At 41.4% G+C, this 18177-nt stretch overlaps 1 protein-coding gene across 1 annotated transcript in view; it reads right to left on the bottom strand.

Annotated features, from left to right (window-relative positions):
- Positions 1–18177, bottom strand: part of LOC124709827 (hemicentin-1-like) — a 432676-nt gene that overhangs the window by 329695 nt on the left and 84804 nt on the right. Inside the window, exon 3 of the mRNA XM_047240877.1 lies at positions 1617–1727. Within this exon, the coding sequence (XP_047096833.1) occupies positions 1617–1727 (111 nt within the window). The remainder of the gene's footprint in view (positions 1–1616; positions 1728–18177) is intronic.

Raw genomic sequence — 18177 nt, 5'->3', positions numbered from 1 at the left:
ACGCAAATTCGAATCTGACACCTCTAATTTTCTTCTGTGCCTTCTGTACCACTGCAGAAATGCTAACTTGTTTCCTGGATTGAGCTCTTCTCGATAAAAACTATTTTATAAAGAAAAATGTGATCCATTGTAGGTTTTAATGTAAACTTTCTTAACTTAAATCGTGCACTTTAAATATACAACGTTTGAATTACAACGTACAACGTACCAGGATGTCTTTTATAAAGTATTTGGAGGCTGTAGTTCCTCACAGAAAAATTAATAGAAAATACAATTGAAACAAAACAGCCCTCGGTCACTCGTTAAAAATAGTGACCGAGGGCTGTTTTTTTTTTTAAATCGTAACTATTTACGGTCTCTGAACGTGCAACCATGTACAAAATTTTGTAATAGAAAATAATAAAAATAAAAAAATTAAAAAAAATATTTTGTATGATGTGGAAACTTATAACTTAAGATGCGAATTTCACAAAAGAGTTTCAGGCTTTGAAACCTCAGCCCAGGCGGTGTAAGATAAGAGCGTTTCATTTCTTTCACCCTGTTCCTGGTGCATCATGTAGGTTTAACACGGTTTGTAATTTTACCCCATCAGTCAGCGTGTGATATAGCTACATTTGAGTCAATGCCGATCCACTCGTCAAACTCTTTGTGCCGCAATCGCACTCAGTTCGTTAGTGGATGCAGAATTCATCACTCGTACAATTTCACAGCGATAGTTTACATCGCCTTCCATTCGGAGTCTTTGTCCATTTTAGGCCACAGTTTCCTGCAAGCCCTGTGCAGGTTCACAGGGGTCCAATTAATTGCATCGGTGAAAATGACATCTTTGATGCATTTAAAGTCTTCGACGCTGCAGTCTCGGCTCAGCAGCTTTTGCACAAACAAGCTGCGACACTGTCGCGAATAAAACAGTGACCATAGACGTAAAGTGAAGGAAAATTTTGCACAAACTTTTCTTTACAGTAGCATGAAATTTTGTGTGATCCTTTGTGTCACTCGTTGAATGGAAAGAAGACACAAATTCCTCTCTACCTGCACTTGTAATTTTGTATAACCCCTTGATCCACGGGCTGCATTAAGTGACGTGACAGTGAAAGGCAGATATGCGCAAAAAAATTATTACTTAACACAAGCTGCGATCCTGGAGGGTGACTTCGGCAGCCTACAAGGACGCACGCCGAACTGTCTCCACCTAATTATCCAGTGCCGAATTATCAGAGTCTTACTGTATAGACAGGTACCAGCAAACAAACAAAAACGCAATTACGTAACATTTCGTTTTATTGGGGCAGGGGGGGGGGGATGCAAAATTATAATTTGTGTGTGAGAACCTCTCTTAAAACGGCTAAATATTGTAGTACGATATACTGCTTGTTATCCTTACCAACGACTTCTCACGGATAATGTAATGAACATGGTCTAACTCTAGTGGTAGCTCTCAGATACTGTCTGCCTACATGGGTATCAGTTGAAGTAGAAGAAACTGCGCTGAAAGTTTTTCAATAGAGTGAAAACCTTTGGGTTATGTACTTCCTTCGAAGCAGCTGTTTCGGGGTCATTAAACTGATTCCGAAGGCTATTCAGGGTACTTTGCCGGAAGAAGGAACTCGACTTACCACCGGTGGCGACGCAGGACACGGTGGGCTGCGCGCCCTCTGGATAGGGACCCAGGACCTCTTTGACCACGCGGCCGTGCTCGTCCAGGATGCTCACGTTGTCGGGTGGAACTGGAAGCAAGCACAAAACCGCATCAGCACTCACGCTCGACACTTCAGTGGCAGGGGACGCAGCAGATTCTGTAGCAGCTGTGAGTGTTGCGCCAAGAGAATAGTGCACCCCCTTGCTTTCTAGACACAGCCTAATGGGTGATTTTAGAATCACATGAAGGAAAATGCATTAGAAACCACCATAAGCAGTTCTACAAGTTTATTTTTTGGTTTTTGTTAGGCATGAATTTTATTTAACATAACATCTGTAACTATTTCACAATCTACCGATTTATGTGCTACATAATATGTTAAATGTATTTGGAGTATGTTTCTCTCTTGAGGTACAGAATTTTATGTAGACTATAACGTGTTTTTATGCAGCTATTTTTACACGAGTGTCCCAGAAAGAATGGTCAATGTTAAGGGGTATGACAGAACGATCATTCGAAGCATAATAGTCTAGTAAACATTGGCTCTAAAATGCGTACCTTAAGAGCTATGAGTACTTACTCGATTTCGATACTGTGAATGAAATATCTTCTATTGCAAACTCTTTGCTCCGCATGTTTTGGGAGAAGGTAGATGGACCAAAACAAGAAAAAAATTGTCAAATCAGTGCAGCCTCTAAAATGCGTCCCTTAAGCCCTATGTGCACTTACTTGTTTTGTAGCGTAGATGTGTTTCATGGAGCGAAGATGAACAATTGCTCTCAGTTCTTTAAGGTATGCATCTTAAACCCCAAGTTTACTGGAATTGTGCTGGTTCACACGACCATCTCTTAAAATATAGAAAGCAAGGAGCTTGCAGTACAAGAAACTTGTTTCACTGTATCCACGATGAAGGACTGCTGCCAATTCCTAAGGTACGCCTTTTTGAACCAATATTTACTAGACATTTTGTTTCGCATGGTCATTCCTGTCTTATCACTGAATACTAGTGTTTCCTTCTGCATTATCCGTGGATGGTTAAGCCAAGCTTCGTCGCTCATGCATCATTTTGTACTTTGAAACAGAAGATATTTCACCATGAAACACGTGAGACGTGCAAATAAAGAGTTTCTTTAATGTCTCAACAATTTTACCCGTCTAGAAAATGGAAATGTGTCACAGTTCCCATTAGCTTCATTTTCAGAAGTCATTTAACTTGTAACTGGATTTTCATAGTACTTCTGCTTAATTTCGTTTCGCTTTCTGATGTGTAGTAGACTAATGATGTAATAGATAGGCTATTGCAGTACTGACATGATTTTCTCGCTTGTAGCGCTTTAAATTTCAGTCCAGTATTTATTCCTAAGTACGTGAACATGTTGTACCATGGAATATGTCTCCACGTTAACAAAAATCTTAATTTTCTGCAGTAAGTTTTGTAATTTCCGAAAAATACTGCAGAACGTAAAAAGGGAATGCCATTTAAATAATGTGAAATGTCATTTAAAAATGGTATAAAGAGATACATCAAAAGTTTATTCCCGGGCTCACTGTGAAAAGTGTACCAAGGTACAATATTTTCCCCTGCTTTAATTATTGTACTGACTCTTTCAATAAACAAGAGAACCACAAAAATTTTGTCTCATTCAACACTACCGTTTCAAGAGAAACGTTTAAAATGCCACAAACGGATTTCGCTGCTGTACGCTGCAGCGCTGTCAATGCATTTATCACCAGAAAGATTTTAACTGCGATTGACAATGAGATCATTCACAAACAATACAATATTTCCGCTAGTCCTTCAAATACATATCTCTGCACACGATATGTCTAGAGTTTCATAATACTGATGGCTGTCTGTTTATTTCGATCATTGGTTACCAGGAAAGTTATCTTTATAAATGTATGTTTCCTTCCGTTCTTCTTTCCAGAAACGTTAGGCATTTGTCTGTTACTTACTCTATTTCAGTGTCTCTACTTCCTGTGGCTAACTTCTATTCTCTTTCTCGACGGCTTTCTTGGACCAGCTATTGACCTTTTGCCGTTGCTCGACAGTTCATTATTATTTTAGCTATCCTACTTTCAGTCATTCTTTGAACATGAGCTCTTAATTTATTTCTATGTTGCCTGATGTTTATTAACGGTTTTAAGTCGTAGTTGTAGTGTGATTGCCGTATTACTGATCGTATTGAACAGTGTATAGCAAGCTGCTATTCTTAAAAAGCAGAACCTAACTCCGCAGCTTATATTGTTCATTTCCAGCCGTTAATGTTTCAGTCTCTCACTGACAAATAGCACAGGTAGCTATCTCACTGAATTGTAGAGCTTTACTGGGGTTTCTTAACTCACCATTCTATTCAGGGTCCCATATAACATTCCATTAACATACCTATTTATATCTTTCAACTTTTTTTCTATGTACCTGTCGTTTGAAGAAGAGATGTTATTTCCGAAGACGTTGAACTCATTCACTCTTTCTATTTGCTGATAGTATTTTACAATTATGTTAGCGGCCCGTTTTAACATTTAAAATAAACGAATTTAGTTATTTGTGTCTACATTAATAAGTTACAGTTCCTGGCAGTTGTATCTCACTAATAAGTCGACCTTTAAAGTAGTCGTCACTGTCACCTATTAGGAGATGGTATTCAGCAAAAATTGTTAATACTAGATGATTTCCTTTTGTTAAAATAGCGGGTGCAAAATTATTTATTTTCACTGTTGTCTTTACATGTTATCAACAAAGATATTAAAAAGTATCGGAGACAAATCACATCCTATTCGTAAGTTTAAATTTATTGCCAGATTAACATTTTTATGTTGTATTCCTTAAGTTTTATCATATTTTCAATATTTATTTTTATCACCTAATCGAAATAAATAATAAAAATTTCCAAACACAAACCTATAGTGGCATTCAATTGCTTAAGCGTTAAACTCCACTTCAGATGGTTCTTACCAGCCGTAAAACACTTGAAGACGTAGACAATAGAAAGGGAAACAGTAAATTCATACATGGTTACAAGATTCACATGGGTAAATAGCGTAGTGGAACAAAAACGTTTTTTTACCCACGGACTATATATATAACGAGAACGCAAATGCACACTTCGCAGTCCACAGCTTATGAGCGACGGATGTATTAGTCGGTAGATAGTGGAAAAATTTGTCTTTAGTCTCGTTGTTTTTTTGTCACCTTTATGAATCAGATACTACACCCAAGTATCAGCTAATGTATATGCCCCCTCCAGAATTAATAGCAAAGCAATATAACAACGCTCTTCAATATACAACGCGTACGTATAGTTCTTGTGGGGATATTCTTAATTATTTTATTTCAGTACAGATCTCGAAAACGGACGGTCCGAACTGCATCTGGCACACTTGTAGAGATATATTCTACATTACACAAAAGATTACACTCACATGTCAGTGACATCCGAAAGGAGATTGTGTAGATTCAAAATGACTACTTTCCTAACCTAGTCGTTGTTAAACTTTTGATGAATGTCAATGATTCTGAAACAGAGAGGGCACCATATGCATGTCGCCCCGTGATAAGAAACCGTCGTGTGAACTGTGGAGGCTTACTAGCCTTCATATACAGGCCTACTTTCGTGTCTCAATCTAAAAATAGCCTTTGCCCAATTAGGAGCTACAGAAATATCCAAAACTAGGGACGTTACTGAAAAAAAAAAGATACCGATGATGGGCAGGGAACGGTGATGGATACTATTGATACTGGACTAGATAAAGCCCTATGTGCTAAGTATAACATCAGGAGATGGATCGTATGCCCAGTGGGTCCAACACATTCTGTGCGCACATTCCAGGATTTGGATTATTGCAATAAAACCTCATTGACAACCTAAATCCTTCACGGTGCATCGCGTACAGTATTTTGGAAACCTTCCTCATCCGTAAACCTGGCATTCATGTTGTGGACCACACAAAAGTTGGGAGCAGGTGTGCACGGTTTGCACCTTAAGCCTAATATTTTTGGAGGGCCATTAAGCAGTGACGCATCTTAGTTTCATATCGCGAATTATTCACACGTGGTCTAGTGGTAGCGTCTTTGATACAAAATCGAAATGTCTTTCGTCCCGGCTTCGAAGCCCGCCGCTGCTTACATTTTCATTAATAATCAACACTGGCGGTCGACATCTTCCGGCATAAGTCACTCATCATTCTGTCAACGGCCTGTAGTGTTCACTTCCCACAGCGTTAAGGTCGTAATTTGCAGCTGAAAAGTGTTTGTTACGGTGCTGGAGTACAATATGATAGTGAAATCGTCGACAAATAAGGTGGATTTATAGGGCTCCTGCGACACACTTGCTTCCCTGTAATTCCTTTGGAGTTGAGGCAAGTCAAAGGGTTTACATGAATGAGCGTTTTAATGTTTATTAGCAACGCTGGTGTGTTGGTACTGGTGTCACTTGCGTCATACATCTGCACACGAGATTTCCACACTCGTAAACATTCCTAGCTCCACTGTTTCCCATGTGATACTGATGTGGAAACGTGAAGGGATACACACAGCACGAAAGCGTACAGGCTGACTGACAGAGACCGTCAACAGTTGACGAGGGTCGTGATGTGTAATAGGCAGACATCTATCCAGACCATCACACAGGAATTCAAAACTGCATCAGGATCCACTGCAAGTGCTATTTCAGTTAGGCAGGAGGTGAGAAAACTTTGATTTCATGGTAAAGCGGCTGCTCATAAACCACACATCACACCGGTAAATGCCAAACGACGCCTCTCTAGGTGTAAGGAGCGTGAACATTGGTCGACTGCACAGTGGCCTTAATCCTCTAGAACACCATTTCGATGTTTGGAACGTCGCCTTTCTACCAGGTCTCACCGACCGACATCGATACCTCTCCTCAGTGCAGCACTCCGTGAAGAATAAGCTGCCATTCACGAAGAAACCTTCGAGTACCTGGTTGAACATATGGCTTCGAGAGTGGAAGTCAACACCATATCAAATTCCAGCATTGCCGATGGACGGTGCCACGAACTTGTTAGTCATTTTCAGCCAGGTGTCCGGATACTTTTGATCACATTGTGTACTTCCTATCATAATTGCGGAGACGGAGGACGACGGGAAGTTGCCTTCCGTAGGCGTTTTGGTCGGGCGTCTCTGGCATTCATGGTATCGAAAACCGACACAAACGAACCTGTATCTCAATGGGCGTAGCTTTCATCATCCAGTTGACAAGAGAGCTATGCTGTGCACAATAATACACGCAGTCAGGACAGTTTCGGACAAGGACTACTACGCCTCCGGGGTGAACCATCCGACGGGATCTAGGAGAAAGAGATATTCAGTTCGTAACATTAGGTCAACGCTGTTGACGATACCAAGACACATTACGATTCATCCATGCCAGGAGGCCAAACACACATAGCGGCTTCCATTTTTCGGTACAACAACGAGTAAGATATTCGGAGTTGTGTGTAGGCGATGAATCAGACTGGACTTCCAGCCATCCAGGAAAATTAAGAACTGTTGTGGCCTATTAAAGACTACCTCGTGCGCAGTGGAAAACTTATACAATCCTTAATTCTTCCTCGTTACCCCAAAAGACCCTCAAGAGATTAATACCGTCTGACTACGTAGCACCCCTACAGTATTTGCTTCGCAAAATTACTAAAGAAAGTCTACATTACGGCCAAAAGCAAGCAACACCAGCACTGCTTAGTATAGCCAATTATTTTCTTTCCTTACTGAGAACACTGATGGGCAAATGCTCACCGAACGAGGTGGGGCCATGGTTAGCACACTATACTAGCATTCGGGAGAACAACGCTTCAAATCCACGTCCGGCCATCCACATTTAGGTCTTCTCTAAATCGGTCGCAGGTTCGAATCCTGCGTCGGGCATGGTTGTGTGTGATGGCCTCAGGTTAGTTAAGTTTAAGTAGTTATAAGTTCTAGGGGACTTACGACCTTCGAAGTTAGGTCCCATAGTGCTCAGAGCCATTTGAACAATTTTTTCCCCTAAATCGCTCCAGGTAAATGCCAGAATATTTTCTTTAAAATCGCAGGGCCAGTTTCCTTCCCCATCCTTGCCGCAATCCGAGCTTGTGCTCCGTCTTCTTGATGTTGACGCGACGTTATCCCAAGTTAATCCCAATTTTCTTTTTTTCCTGTTTTTGGTTCCAATGGTAACATCATATACGTAACTCGGTCTATTTTATCAGCAGTGTGGAGGCCCTCCGTGCAGATCGTACAGACAATTTAGTTAGCTTTGATGTGGTTTACGTTTACAATGATCTGTCTCGCGCTAACTGACAAAGGGAATACTGGTGGTTTTATTGATTCGTAGGTCAGTCTTACAATGATTCTGGACATGTCATGATATAATGTTTTACGAGGGGCACAAGTAACATAATACATACAAACATTTACGCACTTGTAGGTCTCGTTTGACATGCTGGAAGAGGTAGGTGGGCGTACTTTAAGTATTCTCGTCCTTGCATATGCCTGAAGTAAGTTATGGAACCCACGGAAAACGTAAATCAGGATGGCTGCATGGAAAATGGAGCCCTACACTTCAGAATACAAGCCCCGTCTATCTGAAATAGCTACCTCGTTCGGTTTATCCATGGATGTAGGTATGTGTGTTTAACTGTGTGTATCTCACACATCTCCTCGTAAAGCACTGGACCAATTTCAACCAAAGTCGGTACTACGTTAATGATAAGTCTAGCACATGTTAAGTAATAATAAGTAGGGTGGAAAATTCAAAATTGTTAGGTGTTTGTATTGATGACCATTTAAATTGGAAAAAGCACAGTTTGTAACAGCTGAAGAAAATTTGTTCAGCCACATTTGCACTTAGAATCACTACAAAGCTTGGAGGGAGACAACTCAGTACGTTGACATGTTTTGCATATTTTTATTCAATAATGAAATTTTGGAATAACGTTGTGGGGTACCTCGTGTGTCAGGAAGAGAGTCTTCATTGCTCGAAAACATACTGTAAGGTTAACGTATCATGCACACACTCGATTTTCCTTTAGACAACTGTTTAGAGATTTGGGGATTCTAGTTACTGCTTCACAGTATTTGATTCCCTCATGAAGTTTGTAATAATATTCCACTTCAGTTCAAAATAAACTATCATAATCAAGCAGAAGGAAAAACGACATTCATTACCCCAGATTAAGGCAGCCCTTCTTATAAAAAGAGGTTCACAATGCTGCAAGAAATTTTTTTTAAATTTACGCAGGGATATAAAATGTCTGACAGACATCAATTAAAACTTGAAAACAAACTAAAAAAGTTTAGCCTTGACTACTCCTTCTGTTCTGTAGAAGAATTTCTCTTTGTGTAATAGGTAAAAATGGTGGGTAGGAATTACTCGCATCCGTAGATTTAAAAATGTTCAGCATGTAGCCATATTTAAAAATAGAATTGAGATGTGTATGTTAAACGACTCATTACATATTATTACGATTTATCGTGCAAATGATAGTGGAACACGGAACTAACTAAGTAAATATTCCTTATTGACAGGCAAAAATCGCTGTATTGGTAAGAACGACATACCTACCGTAGATCAGGAGATATGACGTCATAAACAGTGAGATGTGTGAGAAAGTGCCATATCACGCAAGAAGCTTGAATTTATTATTTCTGTGATAATACTCCGCTGACAATAAATTTCGTAGACAGTACCCACATATGCCGCTAAATGCATCTATAAAATTATGGTACCACATATAATTCATGAAATAATACGTCATAAACACAGATGGGTGACGAAAACTGCCGCACTGTGCATGACGTTCCAATTTATTACTTATTTTCTAGTATGTTTACGACTGTAATGCGCCGTGCAGATTAGATGGACTCCTCGTGCCACAGCGGACAGATTAGAATAAATTCACCTTTTAAATCCTGGTGTACCCAGTCCATTTGACAACGAACAATGGATGGTACACCGCACTGCATATGATGGAACTTGTCGAAAAATCAGTTACTATTTGTTAGACGAGCCAGTGTTTTAATGTGCTGTCCAAAAGCGAATTGTAGTTATTTTGTTTATAACGAAGAATTAATCAATGACGTAGCTAGCGGCTGATCTCCGAAGGAAGAGTGCCGCTGACAAACACAATACCAATCTAAACTTTGAGACAATACCACATCGGGCTAGATGGTCGATGTTAAACATCGCAATCGAAAAAGTCTTAGGATAACGCATCTGACTTTAAATAACAAGAAGAATTCCAGAGTCCTTACGATAATCACCACCTTTGAGACTAGTTTGGAGGGGATTATAGAAATGCAACAACGTTGAAACCAGAATACGCTCTCCTCACGACCATGCAACCGTTCGTAGTCCAGGAAATAAGAAGTCATGTAGACACCACGAATCAACGTCACTCTCCGAGTATTATAATGCAACACACGCTAATAGCGATCGACTGATATGAAATTAACCAACCGCTCTATTCACTTTCGAAGAACTGCTGGGCCGCCCGCATTGCCACCCGCGCCGCCGCTGCCAGTCGGCCGCACGCTATTCGTTCGTTTCTTTCGTCAGTTGACTCGACTGAATCGAGTCATCGACTAGTTGTACTTTCCTTACAAGGGAACCTCCCCATCGCACCCTCCTCAGATTTAGTTATAAGTCGGCACAGTGGATACGACTTGAAAAACTGAACACAGATCACTCGAGAAAACAGGAAGAAGTTGTGTGGAACTACGAAAAAATAAACAAAATACACAAACTGAGTAGTCTACGCGTAAGATAGGCAACATCAAGGCTGATATGAGCTCAGGAGCGCCGTGGTCCCGTGGTATCTCTGGTTAGCAACGTCAACAACCATCAGTTTTCGTGTGGTTCTTGAGAAATATTGAAAAATATAGATAATTTAGTGTGTGTTCACCTACAAATTAGTGTTGCCGTGTGTTTTTGCGGTGTCAACGCATCCCTGAGCAGCGCCAAGTCTTGCTTCGGTGGGCGAGCTGCGCGGACGGCCCTTGTTTACGTGCTCGCTGCGGCCGGCCGCGTGCTGACAAGTAAGTGGGTGCTCTTGCGGCTTACACGTCAGTTGCATAATTGCAAATGAATCTAACACGAACATGAATATGACGCAACCGCTTCGCAAAGATACTTTGAAGTTCACGTTCGATGAACGCTTTGCACGACCTAAAGCATTCGAAGTAGAACAGTTTTTGCGCGATGTAGTAAAGCTCAGTTCCAATGATATAATTGGGATCCACTTATCGATTGTGAGTAGCACAGTTTATGTAAAGATGGTGAATGCTAAATGCTGTGATAGGATTACTGAAGGATGTGGAACAACTTTTAAATTTAATCACTGTGATGGAAACGTCGGTGATGTCAAAGTAGGTCATGCAGGTATCGGGATAAGAACAGTCCGTATTTTTGAACTTCCCTTTGAAATAACTACGGAACAAATTAATTGCGTTCTCAAAGCATATGGGAAGGTCATTAGTAATGTTGCGGAAAAGTGGACCACCTTTCAAACGTTACCAGTTTTAAATGGTGTCAGGCAAATAAAAATAGATCTTCAACAGCAGATTCCCTCGTCTGTTTACGTATGCGGTTATAGAGCTGTTGTGATGTATGATGGACAGCAGCGTACTTGCTCCGACTGTGGACAGACTGGACACGTACGTTCCGAATGTATACAGAGGAGAGTGACGCAGCTACCGGCGGGGGAAGTAGTCTCTCCCATGACGATGACGACCTTACCAGTGACATATGCTACGGCCACCCGTGGCCACACTGCTACGACATCGAGTTTCGCTTTGGAGAGCAGTGGCGACAGAAAAGGCGACGACCAAAGCTTGTCAGTGACCACTAGCTCTACTGAAATAACGACTGTCGTTCCGTCGCCTGAAGCGGCGCCCATCACAGAAGCAGGATGTCTTTCCAAAAATGGCGGAACTATTGAGCAAGATGTACAGAAAGACGAGAACGAGGATGCTGCACAAGATCCCAGCACGGCTTCCGAGACTGAAGAGCGATAGAAATCCGGATCTCTTCCCAAAAAGCATAAAAAACGGAGGATAGCTCCACCTGACGCTCCTCAAAAGGTACAATCAGTGCCTGAAAAAGCATAACAAATCGGTCGCAAAATTAGTGGTATGACATCCGTCAATTTTGACGTAGACCCACAGACCCCGCATACAGCGGGAAAAGACGAGTTTCGAAAATTTAAAACGCAGACGCAACAGGATGGCGAAACGAAACGGTCCACAAGTAAAGAAACAAAGAACAGGACTCCATCTCAACATGGGCCAGAGATAGAGTTGTCTCAACGCAGTGATACGAGAAACTGGGCAGATGACATTGAAGAATTTCCCGAAGATGAGGAAATGAAGGAAGTGTCACACCTACCAGGAGGAAAGATTCCAGTGCACAAAAACAAGCAAATGAGGGACGAGACATCCTCTCGGCCATTACATGGAAAACCTTAGGCTTTGTCGACAGTGGGCCATAACGACTTGTATACTTACTTAATTAATCATGAATTCATTACAAGCTTATAGAATCGGGACTTCGAATCTACACAAGATCCGTAACGAATTAAACCTTAAGAACTTGCAAGACATGCTCTACGCCGCTGATATTGATGTTATTATGTTACAAGAAGTAACAGATATTAGACTGGATGCCATCACAGGTTACAATGCAGTCGTAAATCCAGGGAGCGACCGTGACCTCGGAACAGCGATACTCGCCAAAGAAGGAATTATCATCAAAGATGTCGAGAAACTGGTAAACACCAAAGGTCTAGCTGTCACCATTCACAATACGCGTTTTATAAATATCTATGCACCATCTGGCACCAGGAACAGGAGGCGAAGAGATGAATTTTATAAAGATGATATAGTTCCCCTTTTCGGTGGCCGCTACGAGCATATCATTTTTGGAGGTGACTATAATTGTGTGCTGTCTCCAAAAGACCAGACGCCGCATTTTAATAACTGTGCAGAACTCGGAGCCATAATTACAGAACTCCGCTTAATTGACACCTGGGACCTCAAGAACGGTGCATTGCCGGGTTTCACTCATATTACGAATCATTCCGCTAGTCGCATCGACAGGATCTATGTAACAGTCGACCTGGAAACGCACGTTCTCCAGACAGAGTTATGGCCCACTATCTTTTCGGATCACGCTGCATACATATGTACCATGAACTTAAAACGGCAAGAAACGTACAGGGGACGAGGCTTGTGGAAGTTGAACGTGAAACATCTAAAAGACCCTGAATACTATGAAATATTCAATAACGTATGGAACGCGTGCGAGAACAAATTCACTTCATATTCCTCGGCACTGGCATGGTGGATGAAATGTGTGAAACCCGCGATAAGAAAATCGCTGATGAATTACTCCAGCGAGAAAAGTGTTTGGCAAAAACGGACGATAGAACATTACTTCCAAGTTCTTCGTGACTTATACCAATCTGATGTGTCCGTAATCGCCAACTACGTGGAAATAAAACGGATTCAGGCTAAACTTCTCGGACTGAAGCGGAAACAGCTGGAAGGTCATCAAGTAAGAACAGGACGTCACGATGCTCTAAAAGGAGAACAAACATCTATATATCATGTGATTAATGAGAGGAAGGGGCAACGCAGGAAAATAATAACCGAACTAAGATCTTCTGACGACAGATTACTGACGCAGTAAAGTGACATAAAGAACGAAATTCACAAGTACTTCACAGAGTTATTAGGCAAAACGACAATGGATATCCCGGTGGACAATGACTTCATGACGGGATTCACACGCAGGCTCGACCCGGTAGAAGCAAACAACTTGTTAACTGAAATTACAGAAGAAGAAGTCGCAGACGCTATAACACGAAGCCAGAAAAATAAGTCTCCTGGGCCTGACTGAATCAGAAGGCAGTTGATTCCCAAATTAGCGTGTATCTGTAAGGAATTAATGAATCCCGCCAATGGCGTCCCACACGACTTCCTAGAAGGAACCATTGTTCTAATCCCGAAACATCCTGCAGGAAAATCTGTAACAAATTTTAGGCCTATCACTCTCCTAAATTCTGACTATAAAATATTTGCCCGCATCATAAACGAAAGATTAAAATCAGTATTGAACACAGTCACTGGATCATATCAATCGAGCATGGGAAAAGACAGATCAATTTACCAAACGCTGTGCGACTACAGAGATATTATTTCCATTGCCGCAGCCTGTAAAATAAAATGCCCCATCGTATCATTGGACTTTGAGAAAGCGTTCTATAGAGTCGATCATGCTTACCTTTTTCACACCATGCGTGCCATGAACTTTCCCCAAGGTTTTATCAACATTATTATAAATCTTCTACAGAAGTCAACATCGACAGTTATGGTAAACGGTCAGTCCAGTAGGCCCATTGTAATGAAAAGTTCAGTGCGACAATGGTGCCCGATGTCTATGTCTCTCTTTGCAATAGCAATCGAGCCATTACTTTTTCGCCTGAGCCACAACTTAACAAGGATTCACTACACGCGGCCATAGGATTGTCTGCAGGGCATATGCCGATGACGTTGTATTTATTGTCAAAGACGAAGAGATAGAGAAAGCACTCGACATAATACACAAATATGAACAAGTATCTGGTGCGAAACTGAATAGAAATAAGTCTGGCATAATGAATAGTCCGCAGATCGTGGTCGTGCGGTAGCGTTCTCGCTTCCCGCGCCCGGGTTCCCGGGTTCGATTCCCGGCGGGGTCAGGGATTTTCTCTGCCTCGTGATGACTGGGTGTTGTGTGATGTCCTTACGTTAGTTAGGTTTAAGTAGTTCTAAGTTCTAGGGGACTGATGACCATAGATGTTAAGTCCCATAGTGCTCAGGCCATTTGAACCATTTTTGAACCATAATGAATATTGGAAGCGGATTAGGAGTTCCCATTCATGGGCCAATAAAGGAAATTGTCACCATGACATGTCTTGGGGTGGAGTATACAAGGAATCGCAGTTAATTACAGAGGAATCCTCAACACCATCCGTGCCTGTATACAAGGAATCGCAGTTAATTACAGAAGAATCCTCAACACCATCCGTGCCTGTATACATCAGCACAATCTCCGTACTCTTGATGAGATACAAAGAGTGGCTCTCGTCAACATATATTTGGCCTCTAAATTAAATTACGTGGCGCAAGCCCTGCCAATGCCGAAGGAAGTGGCGAACAGGATTTTGGCTGCTTTTGGCCACTTCGTCAGCCGCGGCCACATCTACAAAGTCAAGTACCAAACGTTGACTCTACCGACTGGGAACGGTGGATTGAATCTCACAGACGTGTACCATAAAGCACAAGCACTGTACGTCTGTAAAACATATAAACTGTGGAAGCTGTCAGTCAACAGTGTCGCCGCATTCTTGTTAAATGAAATATCGCCGGTAGCCAGGACGCCCCAATAGACGTTCACCACATCCCAAATGAACTTCACCACCTAAAACACTTCTTCGTAGAATATAGCTACATTAGACTGGGAACACCCGAGAAAGATGTCATCAAAGTTAAGAAAATATACCAAAACTTAATGAACTTTCAGACCAAGAACATCATAGAACAAAAATACGTCGGTCACTCTTGGCATGATATCTGGTGGAACATACACCACCCGTATTTACCAACAAAAGTGCGGTCATTGTGGTACTATTTTGTGAATAGGAAATTTCCAACGAACTCCAGACTACATTCCATTCACCTGGCTGATTCCACTTTGTGTACCACTTGCAACCTTATTGATACAGATGAACATCAATTTGTCTGTGGAAATGCGAATAATATATGAAACTTCCTGGCAGATTAAAACTGTGTGCCCGACCGAGACTCGAACTCTGGACCTTTGCCTTTCTCAGGCAAGTGCCCGCGAAAGGCAAAGGTCCCGAGTTCGAGTCTCGGTCGGGCACACAGTTTTAATCTGCCAGGAAGTTTCATATCAGCGCACACTCCGCTGCAGAGTGAAAATCTCATTCTGCGAATAATATATGATTGTCAATCAGAAAAAAATGAGCAACTATGGAGAGAAAACCGCCGTATTTGATAACGCCAGCGTGCCTTTTATACCCGGAAGAAGAGCTATACCCCACCTGGAAGAAAAATGCCGTCAACTGGTTGAAGGGACACGCGGTATTTTATCTATTGTCCAGTAGAGAAAGGAGCGAAGGAGATTTTTGGACGTACATTTCCGACCAGCATCACAAGCTACTACGCATGAATAATTATTATGATACATACGCCAACTTCCACAGAACAGTCATGTGAACTCCATTCTCAATGATGCGATTCAGAACATGAAGAAACGAGAGACAATTTGATCTTTGAAAAACAATTACGATCAATACGATCTAGTGACGAACATCACTATCTGGTTTAGACTTAGATTTTTTCTAAAATGCCAAGACAGCTGTAATTAATTTTGGTTTGTTTTATTACTTTTAAATGTCAGTTGAAAATTATGTACTACTGTGGAATGTTATGACTAATAAATTGAAAAAAAAAGCGTGGTTATCATCAGCAACTGCGGAACGAGAGGTCCTTGGTTCAAGTCTTCCCTCCAGTGAAAAGTTTAATTTTTATTTTCGGTTTATGTGACACACTCTTATGTTTTCATCACTTCTTTTGGAGTAATTACCACATCCACAAGAAAACCGAAATCGGGTAAGGTAGAAGAATCTTTTTACCCATTCGCCAAGTGTACAAGGTAGGTGGGTCGACAACATATTCCTGTCATGTGACGCACATGCCGTCACCAGTGCCGTATAGAATATATCAGACGCGTTTTCCTGTGGAGAAATCGGCTGACCTATGACCTTGCGATCAAATGTTTTCGGTTCCCATTGGAGAGGCACGTCCTTTCGTCTACTAATCGCACGGTTTACCGGTGCGGTCGCAAAACACAGACACTAAACTAATTAAAGTGAAGAGAGACGTCAATGAACGAACGGACAGATCATAATTTTGCGAAAATAAAGAAATTAAACTTTTCACTGGAGGGAAGACGAACCAAGGACCTTTCGCTCCGCAGCTGCTCACGCTAACCACGGGACCACGGCGTTCCTGAGCTCTAGTTAGCCTTGATGTTGCATATCTTATGCATGGACTACTGAGTTTTTCTGTATCCGCCACTGACTACTTTCACTGTAGCTGATTCCGCCACAATGCTGTCTGTTAAAGTAAATAAAACGGAGCTGTGTTTCCTGTCCTCTCCTAAGGTGGTGCTTGGTTCTGTGTTGTGAATTTCTTTGCTCGTAAGGGTTTCTTTTATTTTCCATGCTTTTAAGGTATAAGGATTTTGTTGTTGCCATGAGTAGTTTTTTAGATATTAAAGGAAGAAGATCACCAATCCTAAAAGCGATGTGTTCTTGCTGTAAAATTATATCTTAAGTTCGTCCATATCAGGTTATGGGCCCAGGTTTGAACGCTCGAGGCTCTGAGAATTATAGTTTTCGTTCGTCAGACAAGTTTTCCATTTACTAGGATATTCGTGAGACTGCAAAATTTTATGAATGGCAGATACAGCGCTTCTTTGAATGACGATAATACTCATACAAACATTCGTAAACTGTCTTGTAAAGAACAGTGGGAAACGTGGAAGCGGCAGATTCAACTTAGTTTAAAGGAACATTCTCTTTATTCGATAATAGATGGTACACGTCAGTGTGTGCCATTAGCGGAAGGTGACGAACCGTCGGACGTATATCGGCGCTGGCAATGGGACAATGCTTGGGCAGCTCGGCGCTTGATGAGGAACCTGCTATTCATGTACGGAAGAAGGCAGACGCAAAAGAAATTTTGGATACCCTTACGTCAGTATATGAACAACCTTAATTGCAGCGACTATATACGTTGTTCGATTGTATCTTTGAAACTTCAAAAAATGACATTACGACTATAACAAGACACACGTCGCTATTTGCGAACTTTCTCATGACATGTACATGGTGAACTGAACAAAATTAATCCAAATGCAACTTTGCCTCTTCCCCTGCTCTACCATCGTATTTTCATAAATTAGGACCCGAACATCAGTTTTATAGGTCGACCTGGTATCGTGTCCCTGAACCTGAGCAGACGACACAGCTTCTAACTGAGAATTTCCGTTCGTTTGAGCTAGCTACACGGGCAGCTGATGCCTTTTACGCAAAATCAAAATCGAATGAGCAACATCAAAAATAGAGGAAATTTTCAACAAAGGGAAGTAAGTCAAAGAAGAAACAAAGTTGTAAGTGTATTAATTGCAAGACAGCTGGACATATTATCTCAAACTCCCGAAAGCTCTTGGCCGCAGAAGAAGCAAAAGCTGCAGCTAACGACAATGATAATTCGAGTCCGAGTTTAAAAGTGAGCAACAAACAAAATAAATTTCTAGCTACTAACTTGTTGCCTCATATTAATTTTTATGGTACAGATTCCTCGATTTCACCAAATAAACGGCATGTCGCTACATTCGAAAAGTTTCCGATTGCATAATGTGTGCGGACAACTGGCAAAGAAGTTATTTGTGCACGTAGAACTTGCGGTATTC

Source organism: Schistocerca piceifrons, chromosome 1, assembly GCF_021461385.2.
Source record: "Schistocerca piceifrons isolate TAMUIC-IGC-003096 chromosome 1, iqSchPice1.1, whole genome shotgun sequence".
NCBI classification, from domain to species: Eukaryota; Metazoa; Arthropoda; class Insecta; order Orthoptera; family Acrididae; genus Schistocerca; species Schistocerca piceifrons.
The sequence above is the reverse complement of the archived record's forward strand: the minus strand, read 5'-3'. Positions and strand labels throughout refer to the sequence as shown.